Genomic DNA, 23,819 nt, shown 5'->3' with positions numbered 1-23,819 from the left:
ACCGTTCTTATTGTCGCTTCTAAGTTCATATGTGAAGCTCGTTATAGACTAGTCCACCCCTACTGGGTGATGCAAAGGAAAAATTTGCGAAGGGATGTGCGGGACGTCAGCAGTAAAATATAACTTAAAATTAACCATACAAAATATGATGTTTTTACTAAGGAACAGTAAGAAACGATTCGACCGAACAACACATCACTCAGCGAATGCATCGCTTGCAACTTCGCATGAATTAAGGCATCTACAGTCGGGTACAAATGAAGTGCGAACAGCGGGGCGCGTGGCCTTTGATACACGCTGCACAACCTAGAGGCAACTAGGAACTGATAAGGGCTACGAGGGTATGCATGCACATAAGAGTAAGCGCCCACCTTCGCAGCCCACTTTCCACCTCGTAATTTTATGAGTTCCTAGTTGCCTCTAGGCACAATGTGTATCGTGGGCCACGAGCTCAGCTGCTCGCATTTCATTGGTACTCAATACTGCAAGCTCTAAGCACGAGAGATGTGCGAACTTAAAAATACTAAAATGCAGACCACGATTTTTTTTTTTTTTTTGCAGTACAATTATTAGCAGTTAACAAACGCGCAGAGTTTCTGCGCTTGCCTTCGTTGTCCCGAAATCAGGCACAAAGGCTAGCGGAAGCAATTGTGCCGTCACAGAGGCTTTCTGGAGGATGTTTAAAAACGCGTACATCTAGAGGCAATTTATATGCTTTATTTGCAAGTCAATGGATGAAATCCTGTAAAAGACTCCTCTTTTCTAGTCTATCACAAAACGTTGAATGTATAAGCGAAAAAAAAAGGCCTGGAAGTTATACATAGTAAACACATTTCTGCCTCTGCCATCCATAAACAACCAGTGACACCAGACACTTAAACTTAGGAGATTACACCCGGCATGCATATACTATATATCATGTTCATGAAACAGCCTATTCGAAAGACGCAGTGAAAGGGTTTTCTCTCCCCAAAACCCGAGGAACGAGATTTGTATAGAATGAGCATATCACGCTTCGAACAAGTTAAGCATATATAACAGTTGCAACCTTTCGCACATTACAAAAAAAGAAAAAAAAAAAGAAAAACGCTTTTAACATTTACACTATATAGAATTTGTAAGCGCACATGTCAAAGGTATTGTACTTAACGACACAATACTTTGTTTCTTCGAAACATGTTACAATACGCAAGAGAAGACAGAGTCATCGCTTACAACCACCGGAAGCGTTCTCATGTGCCGATCAGTCGGAGTCAAGAACAAGTTTCATGACGTAGAAGAAGGCACGTGAGTACGCAAGCGGCTCTTTGGTTTGTCATGAATTTAAACACAAATGCTCATGCGAACCTTTCAGCGTGATAATAATACTCTTAAACGCACGAGAGCTTCGATTAGGACAAACACGTTACACGCAAGAAACTTGTGTACTTTGGTATTGACGGTAACCGTGCTAAGCAGTCCCGAGGCATTCACACTGCATACTATACACGAATGAAACAACCTGTCGTGCTTTGAGGAACATGAAAGAGCGTGGAAAATAGCTTGAAGGAGAAACAAAGAAAGGAAGAAAAGAAGCCTTGTTTGCTAAGCCAACATTATGGCTATCAGGGAGTGGACTCTTTGACGACATCGTCGCCGTTTTCATTGGCCAATTACGCAATTTCGCTGGATGTGTAGCGATGCTCGTCACCCGTTACGCACTGCGTTTTATTGAACCTTTGCCCGCGCGGGTCTTTAGAAGCTGACGTATGTAACACTCGGCACGACGGCCTTGCTGTCTAGGCGATTATGGCTGAGCACAACGAGGAGCACAGGTATCGAGTATTGCGAACGTACTGAGAAAGACACACACACACAGACATACCAGCAACAATCATGCTCTCGCTGAGATGTCGTTATTGATTGGGTGACTAGTCATTTCCCTCGCACTTTTCCAGTGGCATCAAGTTCAAGCGCCACGTGCGTTGCCATCGAGGGATGAATCGTGCTCTTTGCTAAGACGCTGCTGCAGAGGGCTACGGGCGTCAACACAAAGGCCTGGACAAATCAATCCTGAGTGGAAGTTTGCAACGCAATGATAAGACGCGATTGCGAGCTGGTGAAACTTAGGCGCAATATAACTCCAAGAGCAGAAAAAAAAAGTGCAACGTGGAACGAGGTGGTTAAGACAAAAGCCTCAAAATGCAGACTTTCGTGCCGTCCACCTCTTTCCTGCGTACGTTTTACGACTCCAGCCTAGGGCTGGCGGTGATCATGCGGTAGCTCGGGCTGTGGATGCAATTCCAAGAGCAAAGACTTCTCTCTCCTATTTGGAATTTAAAACGGGCTAGCGTCCAGCCAAGTCCAGCAGGACGTGGCAGAGCGTCACGTGACGTCACGGTGACGTCACGGTGACGTCACACTTCTGTGCACATCGCAAACGCATTCTGCACACGTGACGTTTGGGCGATAGGTCAAGGGAACGCCCTGCCTGTTCCGTCGATGTGTGCCGTTGCAAAGTCCCTCGGACTTACAACCCCAGTGAGGTTTGTTTTGCACTGTCCCTTTAGGTCCCTGCTATCTAGGATTAAATTGTTCCTTTTAAACCAGCTTGTCTGCATCCTTGCTTTTGCTTTTGAGTTCGTTTAATGAACGTTCTTTAGCTCTGAGCAATAGCTCAGAGGAGTGTACATGTCAGACTTGTTCTCTATTCAAAAGGCAAGGTTGCTTTGATGGAAACGCTTAAAGAATAGTCCACGTGACGTAACTAGCGATTTTCTCTCTCTTCTATGTTCACTATGAATACATGAGGGTAGAAGAGTTGAGGTTCGCTGACTACGAATCCATACTTGACCAGTCATTCTGCTCTCGAGTATACCCCACTCCTGAAGCTACGCTTGTGTTTGTTACAGCGATGTAGATTGATTGTATTACATAAAGATCAACGAGAGCACTAGTTTTCAATAGAAACATTGCTCATTTGTTAATCCCATCAAAAAAAAGTCGGAAAGATTCTTACATTGGCTGAGGCGGAGTCTCTAGCAGACGGTGACTACTTTGACATGTTCTTTACAAAGTCGTTCACACACTTCGTTTCCGCAGCATAACACGCGTAGAATACGTAGTTGTTTTGGTTATGCTTGCCGTGGCAATGTGGCCTCAACTATAACCGCGTCCAATGAGTGAAACACTTCGACTTGAACACGGCTTATTATCCCGCTTACCTTCAGTCGACCTTTCAAGCGAAAAGCAAGCGACACTCGACTCTGTTTCTTCTACCAACCTGTAAAGAGAATGTCTACGTATTCTGCTTGCTCATGCTGACGAAACGTCATATCAACCCTCATTCTGACGAAACGCCATATCAACCCAGATGTCGTCAAACTGCTGCAGCACTCCAACTTGAACTCGGCCACCGCCGCAGCCAAAGACGAAGACGTTTTGACCGAACAGCACAAGACTCACTACACGTCCACAGGGTGTTTCGGGCGGGGTCACTTTGACTGTGGTCTGCTGATGCAGCACCCACAGTTCCGCGGTTGTCCCGAGTCTTCGCAACGGTGCGTACGGACACTTCAGAGCCACGCAAGAGGTTCCTCTTGCGCAGGCGCAGTGGGTTGTCAGTAGCCCGTCGTGTAGGAGCGGTGGGTGAGCGACGTGAAGGAGTTCTCCCGCTGCTCTCGCTTCTTGGCGTTGATCAGGTACACCGAGAGGAGTATCGCTGTGACCTGCGGTGGTTCGGGACGAACTTCGTTATGTAACTTGAGAACCGGTACACGTGATCTGGTGTGGGGATACACGATGTGGCCGAAAACACAAACGTAGTTTTTCTTGTGTTGCTTTTCTTTCTTTTACACAGAGTGTTTTTAGAACTGGAGCTTACATTTAAAAAAAGGTGCAAATGGTAACGCAAAAGTGTAATAACTAATTCCCCCGATAGTAGAAATAGTGGTAAGACACGTCTATTATGCGAGAAAAAAAGGGGAAAAAGGGAAAGGGAGCGCGTCGATGGTTCGGCGACAGGTTAAGAGTAGAGTGGAAGCTCTTCCCACCCCTTTCCACTTTAGCAGAGCAAAGGCTGGAGAGGAGGTCGCCTCCTCTCCAGCGTTCGCTCTACTAAAGTGGATAGAGGGGGGAGGAGCCTCCGCTTCACTCTTAGTCTCTTACCGACTTATATGATGCCTGGACGTCTCGCATTTCAATTTTCCCGATAAATTTAGCGGTGAAACTGAATTGGTGTTCAGTTAGACACCAATTGACTTGTTTCCCCAACTTTAGATGTGCAACGCTTCCCGCTGTTTTTAATAATAAAATTTGAACAGAGATAATAGGTAAAAACGTAACAAGCAATGCAAAACAAATTTACCCCACATTTTGTGTTCTTCAGCTTAGAGAACAACAGCACCCTCTAAGTTTTCCCCAAACAAGCCACATATACCGGGAGCTGAAGTGAAATCCTTTTCGGAGCTACTTACACAGCCTCCGCCACCATTCCGAGAAATTGGTGTGGCCATAAATGTACGTCTTTTACGAGCGTGTTTGCACAATATCCGCGTAATGAGAGGCGTATGAAGGTGTGAGGCGAGTCAAGCACAAACCTTCAGGTTATTGTAACATTTATTTCGAGGCACCAGAACTCCGCTCCTGGATGCCACGGTTGAGTTTGCTGGAGAAGAATCCCGGTATTTTAAATTAAAATTATTATTGCGAGAGCTGAAGTGCGCAGTCGTCAGCTTTGTCCTACACAGTCCATAATTTCATTTATTTAAGGGTTATTTGATGTGATGTTTTTCGAGTAACCTTTTTTTTTTTTTTTTAAACTGTGATAACGCAAGGTACTGGAGAAGGAAACGCCGTTCAGATCAATTTTAGGAAAAGTTTTATAGAGCTAATTTACTTCAGTTAAGCCGTTGATGACAACATCGAGCTGCCAAAATACGAGCCAGCGAAACTATAGTTTCCCATTCGGGGTCGTCTACCAAAATCAGTACATCGAAACAGCGCCATAGATTACACGAGCACTATACGTACTTGTAACAAAAGCAGGACACCGAGCGATGATATCCAGATGATCTTGTGGTTGTAGAAAAAATCCACGAGCTTTTGCTTGCAGCCCGCCTGTAAGGCATCACGAAATGGCATATTTTACGCGACAGAAGTAAGCACCTACGTTTTCTCTTATCCGTTCTCGCTATTCGAGATTAAGAACGCTGTGCGCCAGCGAACACCGCGACTGTCTCGACAAAGCTGGAATACTCCAGAACATCAAACAAGTGTAAACTCTAAACTCTAAACTCTAAATTCTAAAAAAAAAAAAAAAAAAAAAAAAAAGCTGTTTTTGAGAGGTTTTTTGAAGCCTCAAGAACTTTTTCAGCTTTTGAAGAACAGTTAGACCTCAAGCACTATTGCCCCCTGGGGCACTAGAAAGGCAACTGGGAAATAAAAACCTCTTTCGCAAAAAAAAAAAAAAAAAAAAAAAAAAAAGAGCCTGTAAAGAATTTTTAATAGGTTTTTCATAAAGAACCCTTTTAGAGGGTGCTTAGCATAACTTTTTAGGGTGCAAAATATGAACAAGTCAAAGAAGCCGTAAGCATTCTTTTACGAGCAGTTTTTTTTTTTTTTTTTTTTCGATTGTACAAATAGTAACCATTGCCAGAAATCGAACCCTACTTCTTGCAGTGGAAGGCAGGAACGCTGCCGGCTCGGATGGTTTCGAGGAATTACTGGCCCTCACGAAACGCGTTTAATTTAAAACATTTGTTGTGTTAGCTCTATAATTAAAAAAAAATAAAAATAAAACACAGCAAAGCTAACAAACATCTCAAGACTGTTCGAAAAAAACAGTTTTAAGAAAAAGGCATGACAAGCCTGTAATTGCAGATGTGCAGCAAAGTCGAAACATCCCCTTAATTAAAGGGAGCTGAAGTACTTAAAAAAAAGAGTTAGCAGCGATCTATTTTTAGCTTTTTGTCTCCTGAATTCGGCTATGGCACTGAAATGGAACAGGGTTTTACGCAAAACGCTTTTACTAAAAAAGAAGCAAAAAAAAAAAAAAAGTGCAGAGCAAAACGTTTGCCGCCTGTTATTTATCATAGCCGTAATGACAAAATTGTTGGCAACTCCGAGTCCGCTGAAAGGCGAGAAAATATAATGGCTTAGAGAAACGGTCACACAGCCGATGACGTCAATTCTGCTAGGTTCGCTTCTTCCCTTACTCTCTTGTAGATCGGCGATTCACTTCCGCTCTGAACTTAAATTTGATCGCTCCCATGCCATGCAAGCAACCCAGCTGACCTAATATGTTTCTGGTGTTTAGGACAGACACTACCACTGCGGGACAGATATGTTAATTGCCAAGCAAAGAAACCAAATCTGTACGCGACCCTTTGAAAGGTTTAGAAATGTTTATGGACAGTCCAGATACCTCAAGCTTTGCACTACATGCGTATTTATACCTCAGACGACCCTCCCTTTCCATAGTTGCCACGGCTTACGACCAATTACTCATGATGTATGACTCCGATTATTGTCCGTTACAAAACGAACGTATCGTGGCCACGTCTGCTTAGAACAGTATCGACGCCCCTGCGCGCATGCGCGGAGCGGTTGACGATGATGGATCCGACGTCATTTCGAAGACCAAAGCAGTCGTCCGATGACCTTAGTCTACCATGGCCAGTCGTCCGAGCCCGCGGCAAGACACGAAGGAAGCCACGACGCTGCGGCAAATAAAGGTGTTCGCCGAAGCGAAACGGCGACGAGTCGGTCGGGTACGGTATCCTTCTAGCCACACATTTGGAGCGTGTTAACGGTCATTGGAGGAAAAGTGAAAAAAACACCAACAACATAGAAAAGAGGGTTCTTCTGGAGGACTGACTGACAGGTGCGAAGAGCGTGCATGGGCGGAGTGTTTGTACATTCTTTGGCTATGGTTCGGTGAGCGTATAGGTCCGAGAAGAGTTTTCTGTCGAGTGTGGAATTCGGTGGTTGTGGAGATAGTGTTCGGTGCTTAGATTGAAAGATGGTGAGCGAAATACAGAGAGGTGATCCCGGACGTTTGTCCTCGCCGCGGTTCTTCGGTTATTGGGGCAATGGAAAGGGCAACGGAAAGACACAGAAACATATCAGGCGCCGCATCCACAACATTTTGGGACATTCACCCCCTTGCGCCCTTTCAGCTTAAGCTTAACAGCGTAAGAAATGCAGGGCGTTGTTTTACGTGTTTACGCTTCTTTTCTTCTGATTTGCTCTTCAGCGTTACACTCTCAGAGGTAGAGGGTGTAGTATTTACACCTCTTGTCCTATATATAACACTCTAAAATTACATTTCGACGTTCAGTTCCCTGACGTCGAACTGAAGATACCAACTATGACGAACGGCTTGATAGTTGGGTGATATAACTTACTAAATAGTTGATGTACGTATCAAAGACTACAGAGAAGAAAAAAAATGCACTGAGGTTTTGCAGCAGGGCCAACAATACCTTAAGTGTTTTCCTGCAGTCTTTAATGCGTGCATTAGCTATTTTAGTAAGTTGTATCAATCGATTATCACATCCGCTCGTGAAAGTTGGTATCGCCGGTTCGACGTACTCAACGTCGAATTGTAGTTTTTTGGGCGTTATATATCGGACAAAGGGTGTGAGTACTACACCCTTTATTTCTCAGAGTGTATTATCAGCTAATGCCGCATTCTCTCTTTCTTTTTTTTTCTTTTTTTTTCAGTAACGAGTGTTTTTTGCGCACGTCACAAATGAAGGGCAGCCCAACGTTCCTTCCACCGTCAAAACACATTGGCATCGTGCCGTCGTCGTCGGTTTTTATCGCCTTTTATGCCCGACACTAAATATGCGCAAGAAATAATCCTCGAAAATTGCATGGAAAATTGTCGCAGCATCACGTGGCATCAGGCAACGTGATGTCAATTTCTCCGCTAGATTGAGCGGAAAAATTGAATTGGTGTGTAGGTCACAGGACATAAATTTTTTCGCTAAATTTAGCGGGGAAATTGACGTCATATGACCTGATGTCACGTGACCTACACGGCAATTCGACTTCCCCACTAAATTTAGTGGAGAAATTGAATTTAGTGTGTAGGTCCGTGACGTCCTATAACGCAACACTGCGCGCGTTGCATTCTGGGACGTTACGTGACTTCTAAACCAATTAAACTTCTCCGCTAAATTTAGCGGAGAAACTAATTTGTGTGTAGGTCCGTGACGTTCCATAATGCAATACTACGCGCGTTGCATTATGGAACGTAACAGGCCACGGCTTCACGACATGCGGGTTCCCGAAATCCAAGGCAACCCAAAGAACAATTCGCGTTAAACCCCCCTCCCCCCCCCCCCCCGCCCGCCCCCCCCCCCCCCCAAAAAAAAAAAAAACCTTTCAGTTTTTTTACTTTGGTGAAGAAGGAAGACCAGCGAAGCTGTACGCTCGTCCCGTGTGTTTCTTCTTTGTCCTCGTCTGTTTTGCGCGCTGTTTCCTACGATGAATTCCAACAACTCGCCCAACCATCCATTCTTCTATGATAGCTGGAAAGGTTGCCACCATCTATAGGGCGACGCCGGCAATCAGACTGGTTGTCTGGTTGCCGCCGTCCCTCATAGATGGCGGTAGCTCTTAAGAGTTTTGTGTAGTTTTGTGTCGACATTTGTTTGGTACCGGACACGAAACTGGGAAAACCAGCCCTTAACAGCTCCACTGTAAAAAGATGAAGCACGCGCGGAGGGATAAGGGCGTACGAATGAGCAGAGGCTTACTGAAGGAAAGATCCGTAGCTCGACAGGAGCGTACTCTCGCTCAATGGTCAACTTGACGCACCCTTTTTATCCGACGAATCTCCTTGATGGAAACGTCCTCTGTCTCGCCCACGAGCCTGTAGCACGTCTCGTCAATGAGGCTGTTGGTGGCGGCGAACTCCTTGGGCCCGCTGAAGCCACAGCAATCCAACTGAAGAGAAAAAATAAACATATGCGAAGAAAGGTTAACGATGTTTCGAGTATCACTTCGTTCTTTATAGAATCACTCAATTGACTACCGAGCGACTTGGAACACGGAACCTACAGCAATCAACAATTGCGCATACATTGGACAGGTATAGTATGGGTGCACCGGTATACCAATGGGAGCTGCGTTCAGCCTGCCAAGCAGGTAGCCCTACCTGAGACAGCGTGAGGAATGCTTGCCCAAGAACCTGCCTCGAAGTTAATTAAAAAGCGAGATGTCATTGCGTTTACACCTGACTGCATCTAACTCGAGTTTAATTGTTTGACTGTAAAAACAAATGTTTTTTTTTATTTACGTGCTTTAAATATTTTACGGCGTCAAACAATCGTATTGCAAACCACATCACCATACAACGGTGTTCGACGTACAGGTGAGTGATCGGGGAGTTATTTGAGCCCTCAAAACTTAGTACGCCTGGAAAGTTACGGTCTTATATTTCCGATGTGACCACAAGTGGCCGTTTCGATGACGTCAAGTCATAGGGCCTTTCCACGCTGCGTCGTTCTTCGGTCGTCAGCGACTATTAGAAATATGGGCTTGCGAATATACCACCGAATCCAATAGTGCAGCGTCATCCCCAGCTTAAACAAGGTAGAAACAGTGACTATGACTTGGCTTGGCTTTCCCTTGCGCTACCAAGAATATTACTAACGAAGCGCTCTCCGATTTGAACCACCCTTCACATACCCTTAATTAAAACTCAATAGCCTTTTTCAAAGAGGTCATTGCACCGGAAGCCTCTTGAGACAGTCGAGGCTTCGCGTTTCTTACATATACCAATAATGGACCTTTTTCTTGTAAGCTTCTGCGCAGACCACCTCCCCTGGCCTTGCATCCCGCTGTCGCCATTTTCGCAGAGCAAAGTTCCGGTCGACCAACATATTCAGCACCCATCTTTGCGCATATTTCGTATTTTCTGGCGATTCATGTTTGAATATATGCTATTAGAGGCATTGGGGGTTTTATGGCGCAAGAGCAACTTAGGCCAAACTGCGCGCTATTAGGGGCATAAAAGACAACAAAGATGAACACAACAGCACGATGGCAATGTATTGTGACGGGCGGAGGCAAGTTGGGCTGCCCTTCCTTTGTAGTTCGAAGACAACTCGGCAGGCGGAGCTCGTTACTGTAAAAAAGGTCCATCGCTGAATAAGCGAACGAAGGCCGGTGACGCGGCGAGTGTTGGGAAAAATAGCACGGTGCCACTCCGTCATGGTCTTCCAAGGACCTCGTGGAGCATGCACCTTTTGGACTGAACCAGTAGTTGTTTCTTGTTACGAGAAACAAACCCGAGACTCGCGAGAAGCAAATCCCAACCTACCTTATCTTGAATAAAATTCTTCGTGGGCTCGTTGACTTCAACCCATCCTGACTTCAAGATGTCCACCATCTTCGAAAAAAAAAAAAAAAAAAAAAGCTTTTAAATACAATTTAATTTAACAAACTCCAAATAAATGTATGTTCAAAAAATCAGTTAACAATAAATTTATTCTTGACGTGAGAATATACTATGCTACTTCAATGCACCAATTTATAGTTTCCATTTGATTTGTCTCGGGATGTAAGCTTGCTCGCTTCATTATTTCGATTGGACCCCAATAGTGTTTGTCACCTTTTTCTTACATCAAAGAATTTAATAGTGCATCACGTGGCGTGATATATAGTATTTTTAACACATGAGATGACGCGAAATTTGCGTATTCTAAACTGCTTAGTGACTCGATCGTCACGCGTGCCGCGATGGAGGTCGAAGCTTGGGGCCGTATTGTCCCATCTTGAAATACAGCGAAGGCTACAGACGTTGGATCAAAGCCTTGAAACGCGTAGCTCTTGCGAACTGTAGTTGATCCACGTGTTCAATTTCAGCATCGCGGATGAATGATCTCCACCCGCTGCGTAATCTAAGTACAAAAGAATTACCTCATAGTCAAAATGTAAAATAGTAACAAACAAAACGTAATTGTAAAATTATTTCGCTTGAACGTGAAGACGACAAGGTGTCGGATTACCTTGATTTTGAGGATGCTGAGGGCTACGATGCCGCCGATCTCTGCTGCCACCATGAGTACAGCTAGAGAAAGGAACTAAAGAAACAGTTAAAAAAAGTGATTGTCATCGTAAAACTCACAATCGAAGCTCAGTGGTAAGACAGGTCACAGGAGAGTTGCACTCACCATTTTCATTCCCAGCCCGCCCTTCTTGTAAGAGCCGATCCAACCACACATCCCTTTTGGAAGAGAGAATTATGCGTGTAGTTGCTGTCACGATGGGGAAAACGCTTGCTGTCACGATGGGGAAGCTTATCGACGTTGATATGTATTTATAGTGTACATCGACACATCTAAAGGGACATTTAAGTTCTTGTTAAAATGACTTAAAGGGCAACTCCAAGCTTGTCTAGGGCTTATCGTGTTTTAAGGAAATATTCAGGAAGCCTAGGGCATTTTAATTTATCAGCATTTTTTTAGGAATATTTTACTTTTTTTAACAAAACAAAATACCAAGAAAACAAAATATTTGCATTATTCTTACATTTGTCTTAAATTGACTGAGAGTAAAGTGATTGTTCTGGAAGCGGGTTTCAGCAGCTGGAAGTGTGACCCGCAACATGCACCTCCACCGTTATACGTGCGACCGAAGCACTTCTCAAAGCTCATGCGTTTAAGAGAACTGCGCCCTAGTTATCTCTTTCGCCACCTGTACATTAACAAACAAAACAAAACAAAACACTGATACCCCTAAAAAGAACTTATTTCTTATCAGGCAATTCAATATGGTGTCAAAAGACTGCCCAATCAATATTTTGCTAGAACGTCACGTATATTTTTAATAAAGTCAAAAGACGCAACTGTTCGAAACCGAAACCACAACTGGACTGGGGCGGAAGTAGAAATATAAAGGAGGAGAGAGTTGGTGGATGTCACGTGGTTGTGCACCTTTTTTTTTTTTTTAATTAACGTATTTTCAGTTTTTTCAAAGCCACAAAAATTAGTATCATATTTCTTTTATATTTTTAATATTGTGTGTGTGCCTTGGATGACCCACGACTTTGATTATATTTGGTGATTGTGTTTAAATTATAGAAAACGGCGCGTGACAACGGAGAAGAGAGCGAGCGCGACTCAAACCGGCCAGTTCTCGATCGGCGGTTTTCGGGCAGGAAGAAAACGAATTTTGAGCGGTGAATTGTTTTGTGGGTAGTTGGGCTCTCATATGCCCTGTACAAATAAAAACCTTGGCGAGCATAAATACCCTGTCTGTGTATCTTTGAACTAGGGATGTCACGAATCTGCCGAAATCCCAGTTCAACTTTTGCGAACTTCGACCATTGCAAAGTGCGACCAAAGGTCAGGGGAGATTCGACCATGATGCGCGTGCGTGGATACTGAAAACAATCAGATTCCACCTAGTGAAGAAGGGGTGTAACATTTATCGGGTGTACTGCTGCCCGTTAACATAACTAACAAATTTTTACAAGTTTGTATTTTTTTTTTTGGAAATGCTACCAGGGCTTCATTCAAGCAGTGGCGCACAAACAATAGAATTAGCTAAAGTGCAAATTAATATCATCTACAAAGTGATCAAAGGTCGTCAAAGTCACAATGTCATTAGTTATTCTATTCTTGAATTGGCCGAGGGAAGAAAAAATATCTAAAGCAGTCATTTTTAAATTTGTATAGTCTAAATGCTGGGCAATGATTTATTCGTGAGGACCTGGACTGTGTAGGTTTAATTGGAGCTACAGTGATGTCTCGTCGATATGGGCACCTCCGTTCCCGTAAAAAATCGTCCGTAATGCGAGTTATCCATAATAACAAGACAAAAATGCATGTATTTTCCCAGTTTGTACCCGAAAGTGGTGTCCATATAGCGGGGTATCCATATTAACGAGACATGACTGTATCTATAGTATATGAAGGGAGTCGTTTATGATTTTGTAAAGAGTTTTCAATGCGTCAATTATAGCGTGGGTTTATGAAGTCGGCAGCTGGGCTTTCTTTTTACTAATTCGGTGGATGATGATCTCGTACTATAAGCGTTGAAAATAAACCGAGTGGCTAGCTTATGAATACGCTCTACTTTGTTAATTCCATCCTTAGTGAAAGGACACCACACCGAACTCGCGTAATTTAAGATGGTTTTAACAAAACTTTCTGCAATTTTGCAAAACTTTTTTAATGCAAAAAAGTGCCCCCGGCTTTATTAACTGTTCGCTTTTCGTTTGGGTGTATATTGCGTAAAACTTTATAAAACAAGCTACCACACAAATTATTTTTTTTCTCGCGATAACTTTATTTATTTATTTATTTATTTATTTTAGTTCGGAAGTAGCGCAACATTGTGTTCGAGAGTCGGACCTCGTCAAATTTTACCAAAAGCTCGAAGGTTCGCGAAACCAGTCGAACATCAAGCCTCTAAAAAAAAGTTCACGACATCTCTAATTTATACTATCGCCAAAAAAGTTTCTATCAACTTTGTATCTTTAAGGAGGGCGTCACTGCAGAGGGTATACTTATGTGGCCTGTTTTATTGGCTTCTCATCCTGTGACGTCCTTTTAGAGCACATAACTGCATGAGCAGTAGCAGTAGGCCGTCATCAACGTACATCAACTGCTGAACCACATCTCGAAAAAGTTGTATTTTCATGACGAAGTTGAGAATTAGGAGAAATCGTTACCTGTGATGAACCAGACGCTCCCGACGCCTAGGTGAACATATGTGAAAATCTGAAATAAATAAACAAACCAGAGAAGATGAACTTCCTTTCACGCAGATAGCAGCTGATAGACTTCATTTCTTGCAACTTCAGCAAAGTTGAAAAAAATATTTTATGCTCTTGAATTATCATAAAAGTGAGGTTTAATGCAACCATATATTTTTGTTATAAGAGGAAAGGGTTGGTTTTTACTTTCTTTATTTTAAACACACACACACGCACACACACACACACGAGGTGAGCAAAAGTTTAATGTTGGCAAATTCTCCTGTCTTACTGCATTTAACTAGTTCGATGGGCATTGTGACTTGCTGAAAGTTTGCAACCTTACCCTTGAAATTTCATCATAAGTGAATGAATTCAAACTTACGAATTAACAGTTTTCTCTGTTTTGTTCGTACAAAGTCAGCAGCGCACGATTTCAACCGGATGACCTTCAAACTCGCCAATGACAAAAAACAATGCTCCCGCACTTGCTTGATCGTTAAGAACGTATATTTTATCCTAATCACCATACAATAGCTCGTTTAAACGCTAATACTAGGTTACCTCATGTAAAGTGAGAAGAAAGATTGGAATACCCGCGTTTATATGAGATATGTTTCCGAGAAGGGCTTACCAGAATGCCCTCGAGGAACCTTCTGTTGTCCGTCGTCGCAAGAACCCAGAGCACGTATCCCAACACGACCACACCCATGAACTAAAATTAAAAAAAACACACACACACACAAACAAATTATGGCGGCAGTGACTAAAGTAAAAACACATATTCAGCGTTCAAATTATTAGTACTTAAAATTAAAGTTCCTTATATAGTTTGGCAGTCTCTTATATTTATGCGGTACTGACGTCTTGGATGACTCTTCCCAGTCTTGTGTTGGTTTGTTTTTGGTTTTGTGTTTAATGAACAAAAACTTCGCCAATTTTGTGAATCTTTGTTAAGACGCCGAAGCAAGCTTTGTGAAGAAGTCTCACTGGTCTTTGCTTTGTTTTCCCTGAGATAAGACGAACATGGAACAAATGCTGAACACTGACATGCCCAATATACAACTTTAAAGACGGTAAAATATTGGTGAACAAGCGAATATGTTTAGAAACAAATATGTCCAATCACCTACAAAAAGAAAAATCTTGTTATGGGCTCGAGCAGTTTCTGTTACTTGCTCCTCGGTAGCGTGAAAGCGATACGGGGTTGTGAAAGTTACTTTCCCTTCCATTTCTCATAAAGGTATCAACGGTAGAACACCACTGCCAACTAATTGGTTTATCTATGGTAGAAAAAGCTCTTCAGGATTGAAGCAATAAGCCCCATAAACGCTGGGCATGATTTGAAAAACTTTCAAATTTACGAACCTCGAACTTTACGCTCACATTCTTAAGTCTTGGTGCTTGAGATAGTACTAAGCACTATTAATAACTAAAAAAAACGGCATTTTTTTTACGGTGCCGTTTTAAGTTGGCTTGCAACTATTCCCTTGAGAGCTATTGTTAAACGCAGATTGCCGTTAATAATAGAGACAGGATTTTCTACACGCACAGTTCGAATTGTCACGAGTAGGTGCTCAAAAGAGCACCATGACTGTTCACCAAAGGATTATTGCAACGCTAAAGACGATATAAATAAAACCTATGTCAAAGTGGAATTAATCTACTATTTCCCCAATGAGTTCGACAAAATCTCTATCAATCACGCTTCTCGAAAACTGCCCTCACGCTTTGAATATCTTTACGCGGTTTTAAGACGTGACGCAGGTCTTGTAATGTAATTGACCGGCAGAAGAATGCTTATGTTGACAGCTTAATTACGTAGTTCCCTGATGTCTTCATATACTTTTTTTCTTCTGACTGTTAAAAGAACATTGAAGTTGAAGTGTGCTTATTATTTTCTCTTTGCTGATATTTATTGTTTTGAACGCATTACTTAAAGAGGTATAATCAAACGCCCGCTGTTTCTATTAAATAAATGAACAGAACCACGAACAAAATGAAATAACCGCTAGAGAATGGTCCTCAAGTCAGCTCAAGTCAATTTCCTTCAGCCTTGACTATCTGTAATGTTGGATAAACCACCGCTCACGAGCACCTTCCCCCTTTTCCTAGACTCCTGATTTTGCACTTTTTCTGTGCGTGTTAGGCATTGTAGACATAAAGACTATAGGACGTCACTGCCATCGATTGCATTCGTCGCTTTGCCTTTGGTTTCTGAATTTACTTCTCGAGTCTTTTACTTTAATGTGATAGCATTATTCATCTCCTCACCGCAGATTTCCGCCTATGTATGTCGCCTCCCCAATGTAGTCAATTTTCTGAAAATTTAGCGGAAAATTGACTTCACGTGACATAGGCACCAATTCAGCTTCCCCGCTAAATCTTGCGGAATCCGGTTGACCGCTAAATTTAGCGGAAAATTTACGTCACGTGATTTATGCACCAATTCAGGTTCCCCGCTAAATTTAGCGGGGAACCGAACATCTGCCCGTGTGTGCAATGATTAATGCTATCGCATTCAAAGATAATCACCTCTGCGGTTTCTACAAATTTGCCTCCACCATCAATTTTTTTTAAATATATTTTTAAGCGTTGTGACGTTCAGAAATATCCAGCAGGCTTACATAGCAAAACAAAATAATGGGAAAAATTCTCAAACAACAAAGAAGAAGAATAACATCAAAAGAAACATAGAGACTGCCCGGCGATAAGATGATAATGCAATGTAAAATAAAATATTATTTTTTAAACTTGCTACTTAGGGTGGGATTGAAAATTGTTCGGAACAGGGTTTAATATTATAATTGTTTTCTGTGTACGTTTCGACAACGGGAACGTGTTCAGTTCCAATGGGCGTCAAGTGACTCAGTTCAGATGAGAAATTTAGTTAGTGCAGTACTGCTGCTAGACTGGGGTCTTTAACATGCATCACGCAGCAATAGTAATACACGACCGCACGCAGATGGAAGAGGGCAGGGGTTGAGATTGAAACCAGGATACCTGGGTTCTCTAACTTGAGATTTCGCTCCACCTGCTCTAAGCTTTGTTAGGACGGGGTTAGCCCATCTGTCACTCATAGCAACTGCGCGGTTTCAAAATTTGAATACCTATTTCAGTTTCAATCCCCTTCCCCCCATTTTTTTCTCGAAACAAAGCAAACCAAAAGAAACCGCTCCTCAAAGAAAAAATTCGAGTCAACGAAAGTCGACCCAACCCCCGAGACAAGAACCAAGCCAAGCCAGGACAGGGCGTTGCAACAATTTCTCTGGGGCACAGCCCAAACAGAGCGCGCATTCTGCCAAGACAAAGAATGATTTTATTATTTTTATTTTGGTTTCTCGTGCGCGCGTATTGTTGTCTTCCTCCTTTGAGCAGCCAGCGCGTGCATTGATGTGAGAGCGGTCCCGCCCCTCGCGTCGCTCCAAACTCCTCTCCACATCCTCATCGCTACGCGAGCCGCGAAAACACGGAACAAGGACGGCCGCGTCCGCCCAAAGCCCGTGGACGTCAACAGAGAGGAGAGTTTTAAGAAGTTATCATGAATATTTTGCGACAGATTTTCTATAGACGCTTTGCATCAGCTGTGCACGGGCGCCGCCATAATCGACCTTCAGTTTTTGTTTCCTTTTACTACGTTTACTTGACTTCATCATTACCACAGCAGAGCAGCAGGTTATTGCCGTTTATGATTCTACCGTGTCCTTCTGCCCAGCATTGGCTTTCGTCGAAGAGAAGGTCAGCAATGACGGCTGGAATCTGGCGCGTCTGCAAAGCTTCCAATATACTGCACTTCCCAACTTGTCTGGAAATAGGTTCAACACTCTTATTAGTGCCCGCGGGCACACTGCCCTGCGATGCACTCGTAAAAACATCAAGCGTTGAAGATAACTCTAGTCGCCGATTGGGTGAGAACGACAGGGCGTTTCTAGGTGGCGATGTGGTCTATAGGGAGTATTCACTGGCGGCCATAGCTGTGTGCGCGACTGCTGAGCGCGTGCTGACGGCGAGCTTCCACTCTTTTTCAGCGTGCATTCCACACCATCAAGATTGCCGGTCTTAGCAGCCTATTAATGCGACCTCACTTTGAGCATGCGCTTTAAAGAGCACCCACAAATATGGCGTCCAGTGAATACTCCCTATATGTGGTTCATCGTGACTGTTATCGTAACACATAAATAAACAACGTGCAAAAAAAAAAAAAAAAAGACAAAGCGCACGAGGGCTACAAGCGCTTCTCTCAGATACTCGGCGCCAGCACACACTTCGTTGTCTTCCGACGTGCCTCGGATGCGCGCGCACGTTCGAGGCATGACGAGACACCGAAGCGAAGCGTTATATTGAAGGTGCGAAGCTCTCCCGGAGAGACACCGCACAGATTAATCGAGGCCTGCGATCATCATCCTCCTCTCGCTCCAGTCGGACGGTGCCAAATCAACACTTGGACCCGAGCCCGACGCTCAGCGTCCTTAAAAGCGTTGATTGGACGCGAGGACCATGGCCGAACGCTGACGCGCGCACTCGTGTCTTCGCTTGCGCTTGATCCAACCGTGACGGCGCCAGAATTCTGGAGCACGTACTTTGATTATTAGGCACACTAATACATCGCACCCATGTTTGTTGTAAAAAAAAAAAAAAAAACTATTTCTAAACTTTGGTTTAAAAACATGTTTTTTTTTGTGTAAGGCTCGTCAAATTATCAGGAGCTGGAGAAAACCAGCCTTCTGCGTTAAGTCCTTATTTCGAACTCTTTTCTTTCGCGTTCCGCCCGTTGAAACGCATGCGGGAAGGGCCCCAGCACGCCCCTCGTATCTCTGCGCCGCAGTGTTCTTCCGCAGCATAAAGGCCGTCTGCTTTCATTGCCGTTCCCATGGCAATGAACGCCAATTTTCCGAACGACATCTGCTAGCCATAGTTTAATAGTTTTGTAATGAGCAGCCGCAGATTGTCGCCGCAAAGCGGCGTGAACATAGCGTGAACGCCACGGGGGGAGGGGGGGGGGGGGGGGGGGGGGGGGTTACACGCTCCTCAGTGATACACGCGCCGTCCCAAAAATGTCATTTGGCGTTCGTTGCCATGGTGACGGCGATGAAAGCAGGCGGCTTTTATGCTGCGGAAGAGTACTGCGTCGCAGCTATACGAGGTGCGGGCTGAGGGGCTTCCCGCAAGCTTTTCAATGGGTGAAACGTGAACAAGAAGAGTTTAAAATAAGGGTTTAACGCAGAAGACTAATTTTCTCCAGCGCCTCATATAATTTGACGAGCCTTACAATGGAAAAGCGTGTTTTCTGGGCCATCCTACGCCGTGTTTTTTCATCTGTAACACGGGTCTAAAGTATCAAACTGCCGGCGTACATATTTCAAACGCAAAAAACAAAAACAAAAAAACATTGCTTCTTTTTTTTACAACCAAATCTTGTAAGAACTACTTCGCACAACAAAAACAATGCGCAAACTTTTTTTTTTTTTTTCAGGTGACAACGAGTGTAGGTGGTATTGACTAGAGACAGATTAACTGAATGTTCTCCCTACCGTCCTCATAATTTCGGTTACTATAACAACAATATCACGCTCCGAGGAGTACTCATCCACTTCATAGACCAGTGTCCGAAATCCTGGCCCCCATCGATAAAAAATAGGAAATAATAATCTAAAACGCAGGCTCTTGAGAAGAGAGGGGCTGCGCATAAAACAAGATCTTTGCTTTTTACAGCACTCTTGGCATCGGTAATGTTCTTGGAGCCTCGTGACTATGCCTTCCTGACGCTCTTGCACTACGATACGTTTAACTGTTTCAAAAAAAAAAAACGAAGTTTTGCAGAAAGCGGAGCTCCCCTACTGGGTCAAGGCGTTAGCATAAGCAAACATGGCGGCGCACATGGAACAGAGCAGACACTTGTCTATACACTCTGGAGAAGTCTGGTCCGTGTACTTTCTCGCAAAGCATTTGGGCGAGCCAATCGCTGCAATCTGTAGATAGAGCTCGGCGAAGTACAAAGCTAATAATATGTTTATACCTAAAAAATAAAACAAAGTCTGCGTTGTTATGATGAGCATGCTAATAATATGTTTAGACCTAAAAAAAAAACGATAGTTTGCGCAGTGAGTCCAGGCTAGATGGCGCAAGCTACCGCCCGTTATAAAGGGTCATTAGATTCCATCCATCCATCCATCCACTGAGCATAAAGGTTACTTCCACAACGCACTGTCGATGGCCTTGGAAGACCCAAAAGTGGTGGATAGAGGCTTTGGACCAGCTCCATACTCTGAGCCTCCTCCTCAGCTTCTTAGATCAAAAATTGAAAAATATCATCTCATGAGCAGACTTTACCTTTAGTTAGGAGAGCCGTGGAGTAGTTCCTGGCTCGGAGCTTCTCAGAGTTTACCATCCTGAAGCAACACCACAACCAATGGCAATTGGAAGACCCACAACAAGATCAGAGGGAGCGATAGCTTCAATCTCCGGGCTTCCTTTGACCATCCATGAGAAACAGCCACCAATAGAGAAGACCCCAAGTAACAGGTTAGGAGGACCTAGGACCAGTTCCAAGTTCTGGGATTCTCACCAAACATAATGAGGGCATCAATAACAAAACTGGAACAAAAAATCATCTACTCTCAAATCAACAGTGTTCAGGAATAGACATAGAAACTATAGGCCAATATCTCTAACTTCTGCACCTTCTAAAATACTCGAGCAAGTAATCCACAAGAAACTATCTTCCCACCTTGATTTTTTCTCCTTTTTTAGCAAAGCACAGCGCGGTTTCCGTCGAAACTACTCCTGCGAAACCAACTTCTCGACCTGTTCGCAAACATTGATTCTGGCATCCCCACTGACGCTGTATTTCTCGACTTCGCTAAAGCATTTGACAAAGTTCCGCATAACAGACTGCTTCTAAAACTATCGTCATTAAACATCAATAATAATGTTCTCTCCTGGATTGAATCTTTTCTCTCTCAGCGTCCTGAGTTTGTTTGTGTTAATGATTGTTCATCTACTTTAGCCCCCGTAACATCTCGCATGCCTCAGGGAACGGTGCTTGGTCCGTTACTTTCCTCATCTACATCAACGATCTTCATCAGGTATCTTGACCGATGTGCCTATTTGCCGACGACTGCGTCCTTTACTGAAAAATAACATCCCTTAATGACTCTTTAACCCTACAAAATGACCTCGACCTAGTTCAGAGCTGGTGTACTAACTGGCAGACGACGCTTCATGTCAGCAAATGTAAATGCATGCGCTTCTCTCGTTCCTCTTTTCAAACCTCTCCCGTTCATTTTCTCAATGACATCCCTCTTCAACTTACCGATGTGTATAAATATCTCGGCGTTCTTCTAACTTCAAACCTCCCCTGGGAAAACCGTATTAATACAGTTGTGAGTTCCGCTAACAAAAACTTGGGTTTCCTTCGTCGCAAATTTAGATCCGCCCCTTCTCAACTGAAACGGCTCTTCTATCTTGGCCTAGTCCGGTCCAAATTATAATACGCATCTTCAATCTGGCACCCTCATCATGCTACATTAACAGACTACATTGAATCTGTTCAAAACCGTGCTGCGCGTTTTATTCAGTCCGATTACTCCAGTTTTTTCACTGTCTCCCTCATTAAATTAAATCTCTCTCCCATTGCTTTTCGCCTTTCGAAAAATATTCCGTCTCTGCCTTCTGCATAAAGCTTTTTATTCACCACTTCTAAATCAGTCTCTTCTTTCCCCACCGGCTTATTTTTCCTCCAGACTCAATCATTGCAATGAAATAGCCCGGCCAAAGTGTTTTTTCACAGCACATCAGCCCGCCCCTCTTCCTGATGCAATTGTGGACTGGAATTACCTTCCCGAAGACATCGTCATCGTTCGGAGAAGCAGTATAGAACATTGCACCTAGCACCCACTCCCCTCTCTAACGCCTTACGGCCCTGAGGGTATTGTAAATAAATAAATAAATAAATAGACAGTGGAGAAAAAAAGAGAAAGAAAAGAAGAGGTTGATCTCTTCTTACAGATCCTCAAGACCAATCACCAACAACGAGCAACGTACAAAAAGAAAGGTAATGCCAATGTAAACGACTAAATATTTTGTGTCAATTTCAAAACACAACCTAAAAAAAAAAAAAAAAAAAAAAAACAGGCAAAATATTTATAGAAACACATGAACCACAGTATAAAATAGATAGGATAACAGGAAGCTTGATAAGTCCTTCTTCTTCGGGGGAAAATGTATATATGTAAATACCAGGGAATGTATAACTATGAAAAAAAATATTGTAAAGAAAATGATCATTAAAAAATTAAAAGCAACGAAGAAATTAAATAATCTCTGTTTCCCTCAAAAAAAAAAAAACACAAAAAATAAGGAGGAAAACAAATAATAAATAAAAAGAAAACATAGACGAGAATAGAAAGATACGCAGATACACATAAGTTGTTAAAATGAAAAGAAAACGAAAGTTTTAAAATGTTTCCAATTCAATTTTTTATGTATTTCAGTACGAAATTTTTAAGCAAGAACAAGACAATTTTTTCGCCGTCAAAAAATCCAAAGACAAGAGACAAGACCAAGCGGAACAATAATTAATAACTTAAAACGAAAAAAGAAATAAAAACACAAATCATCATGAATGCCTGCAAGGCTTTTCCAAGTTCGTTCCAATACCAAGGTCCAGATTCCTCCCTGTATTTATTTTTGAAAAAGCTTTTGGCCAATTACGACCATTATTTTTTTATTTTAAACTGGATTAAACCTGTTATACTGTCAGGTGGTGCAGGTCGACAGAAACAGTTTATTTCCTTTATCTTTAACTCTCACTTAGAAATTGTAATTGTCACAACGCATCCAGCTTTTTTTTGTTCTTTTTGTCGGGGGGGGGGGGGGGGGGGGTCTAAACATATTTTCAGCCTCAATATTCTTGAGCACCCTCAGTAATTTTCAGAACCCCCTCTCCCAGATACTTAGATTGAAGAGGTCGTGGCCCTGAGGACATCACACGATTATGCTGCATGTCCCGCGAACAAGAGTTCAGACTATCATCGCGAACAGCACCCTCACCGGTATACCTTCTAAAGTTCCGCGGAAGATAAAGGGAAAACAAGTTGTTGCGGCAAGTCGACCGCTTGCGTAACTGCCTCTCGAGGACGACGACGCGCAATGTGCTCTGTATGCGCGAAGCCGCGCTGCTCGCTGCTACAGATTGGCCCACGAATACTTGGTTTGCAATTCAAGAGCCGTTTAACCCCAATCTCCGGGACCGCTGCACGCAACGCCAAAAGCGAGGTGTTCATAACTTGGACAGCCCCCGGGGCGATGCACTGTATAGAGTGTATACGTGCAGCTTCCCAGCCTATAGGAAGCAGACAGAGTTGTCCGCTGGCAGACACGAAGACAGAACTGTCCGCGGACACAGCTCATGCATGTTTCCTAGCCTGTTTGCTTCATACATACGTATGCTTCGAACTGAAAACAGTTTTTGTACCGTCAATGTAACAGGACCTATGTATGCAAGGAAGAAACACGGTTCAGACTGTCTGCAGACTGTCTTTTGTATACGGGGCATTAGCATGGTTCAGACTGTCTGCAGAGTATCTTTTGTATACGGGGTATTAGCGGTCACCAGACCTTCGGCTTGGGAGAATTCGCGTCCGTCCTGCACCTCCACGATTTGCTCCTTCACCTCGCCAAGTCGCGTCGCAAACATGTAATAATCGCTCTCCGACTAGGTCATGGACGGGCGAGATCTAGAGAGATGAAGAGGAAGGCCGCTTGATTGGAAACACCGAAGAGAAAAACATAGAAAATAAGACGTAGCACAAAAACAGCGAGGTCATCGAGCCGTGTCGCCCCGTCTTCCGTTGGCGACTCGACGAGACCGATTCATTCGACGATCTTTTGTTGTGGGCACTGGGGGTTTAACGAACCAGGCGCGCCCTGGGGCTACTGCGACGACGGACCTTGCCCGCCCAGATGTCTTTGAGCCGACTTCCGTTGCCGCGCAGCCATTGTTTGTTTTTGTCTTTGTTTTCTTGTCGTGAACGGATAAATTTACATCGGTTTGCATTTAGATTCATTCGCGTATACTTTATTCGAGCTCGGATATGGCGGGGGCAATTAACGGGACTGCTGGAAG

The 23,819-nt window shown here is 43.4% G+C and overlaps 1 protein-coding gene across 1 annotated transcript in view; it reads right to left on the bottom strand.

Moving 5' to 3' along the window:
- Positions 1-701: 701 nt before the first annotated feature.
- LOC8039800 (CD82 antigen) overlaps positions 702-23,819 on the bottom strand; it is a 68,033-nt gene continuing 44,915 nt past the window's right edge. The window contains exons 2-9 of the mRNA XM_042286815.1: positions 14,328-14,408; positions 13,670-13,718; positions 11,166-11,218; positions 11,001-11,075; positions 10,313-10,381; positions 8,806-8,934; positions 5,011-5,097; positions 702-3,707 (exon numbers count right to left, since the gene is read on the bottom strand). Of these exons, the coding sequence (XP_042142749.1) occupies positions 3,600-3,707; positions 5,011-5,097; positions 8,806-8,934; positions 10,313-10,381; positions 11,001-11,075; positions 11,166-11,218; positions 13,670-13,718; positions 14,328-14,408 (651 nt within the window). The 3' untranslated portion in view covers positions 702-3,599. The remainder of the gene's footprint in view (positions 3,708-5,010; positions 5,098-8,805; positions 8,935-10,312; positions 10,382-11,000; positions 11,076-11,165; positions 11,219-13,669; positions 13,719-14,327; positions 14,409-23,819) is intronic.

The sequence above is a fragment of the Ixodes scapularis genome, unplaced genomic scaffold (assembly GCF_016920785.2).
Source record: "Ixodes scapularis isolate PalLabHiFi unplaced genomic scaffold, ASM1692078v2 PGA_scaffold8__174_contigs__length_109621045, whole genome shotgun sequence".
NCBI lineage: Eukaryota > Metazoa > Arthropoda > Arachnida > Ixodida > Ixodidae > Ixodes > Ixodes scapularis.
Note: the sequence above shows the minus strand (reverse complement) of the source record. Positions and strands in the feature narration are given on the sequence as shown.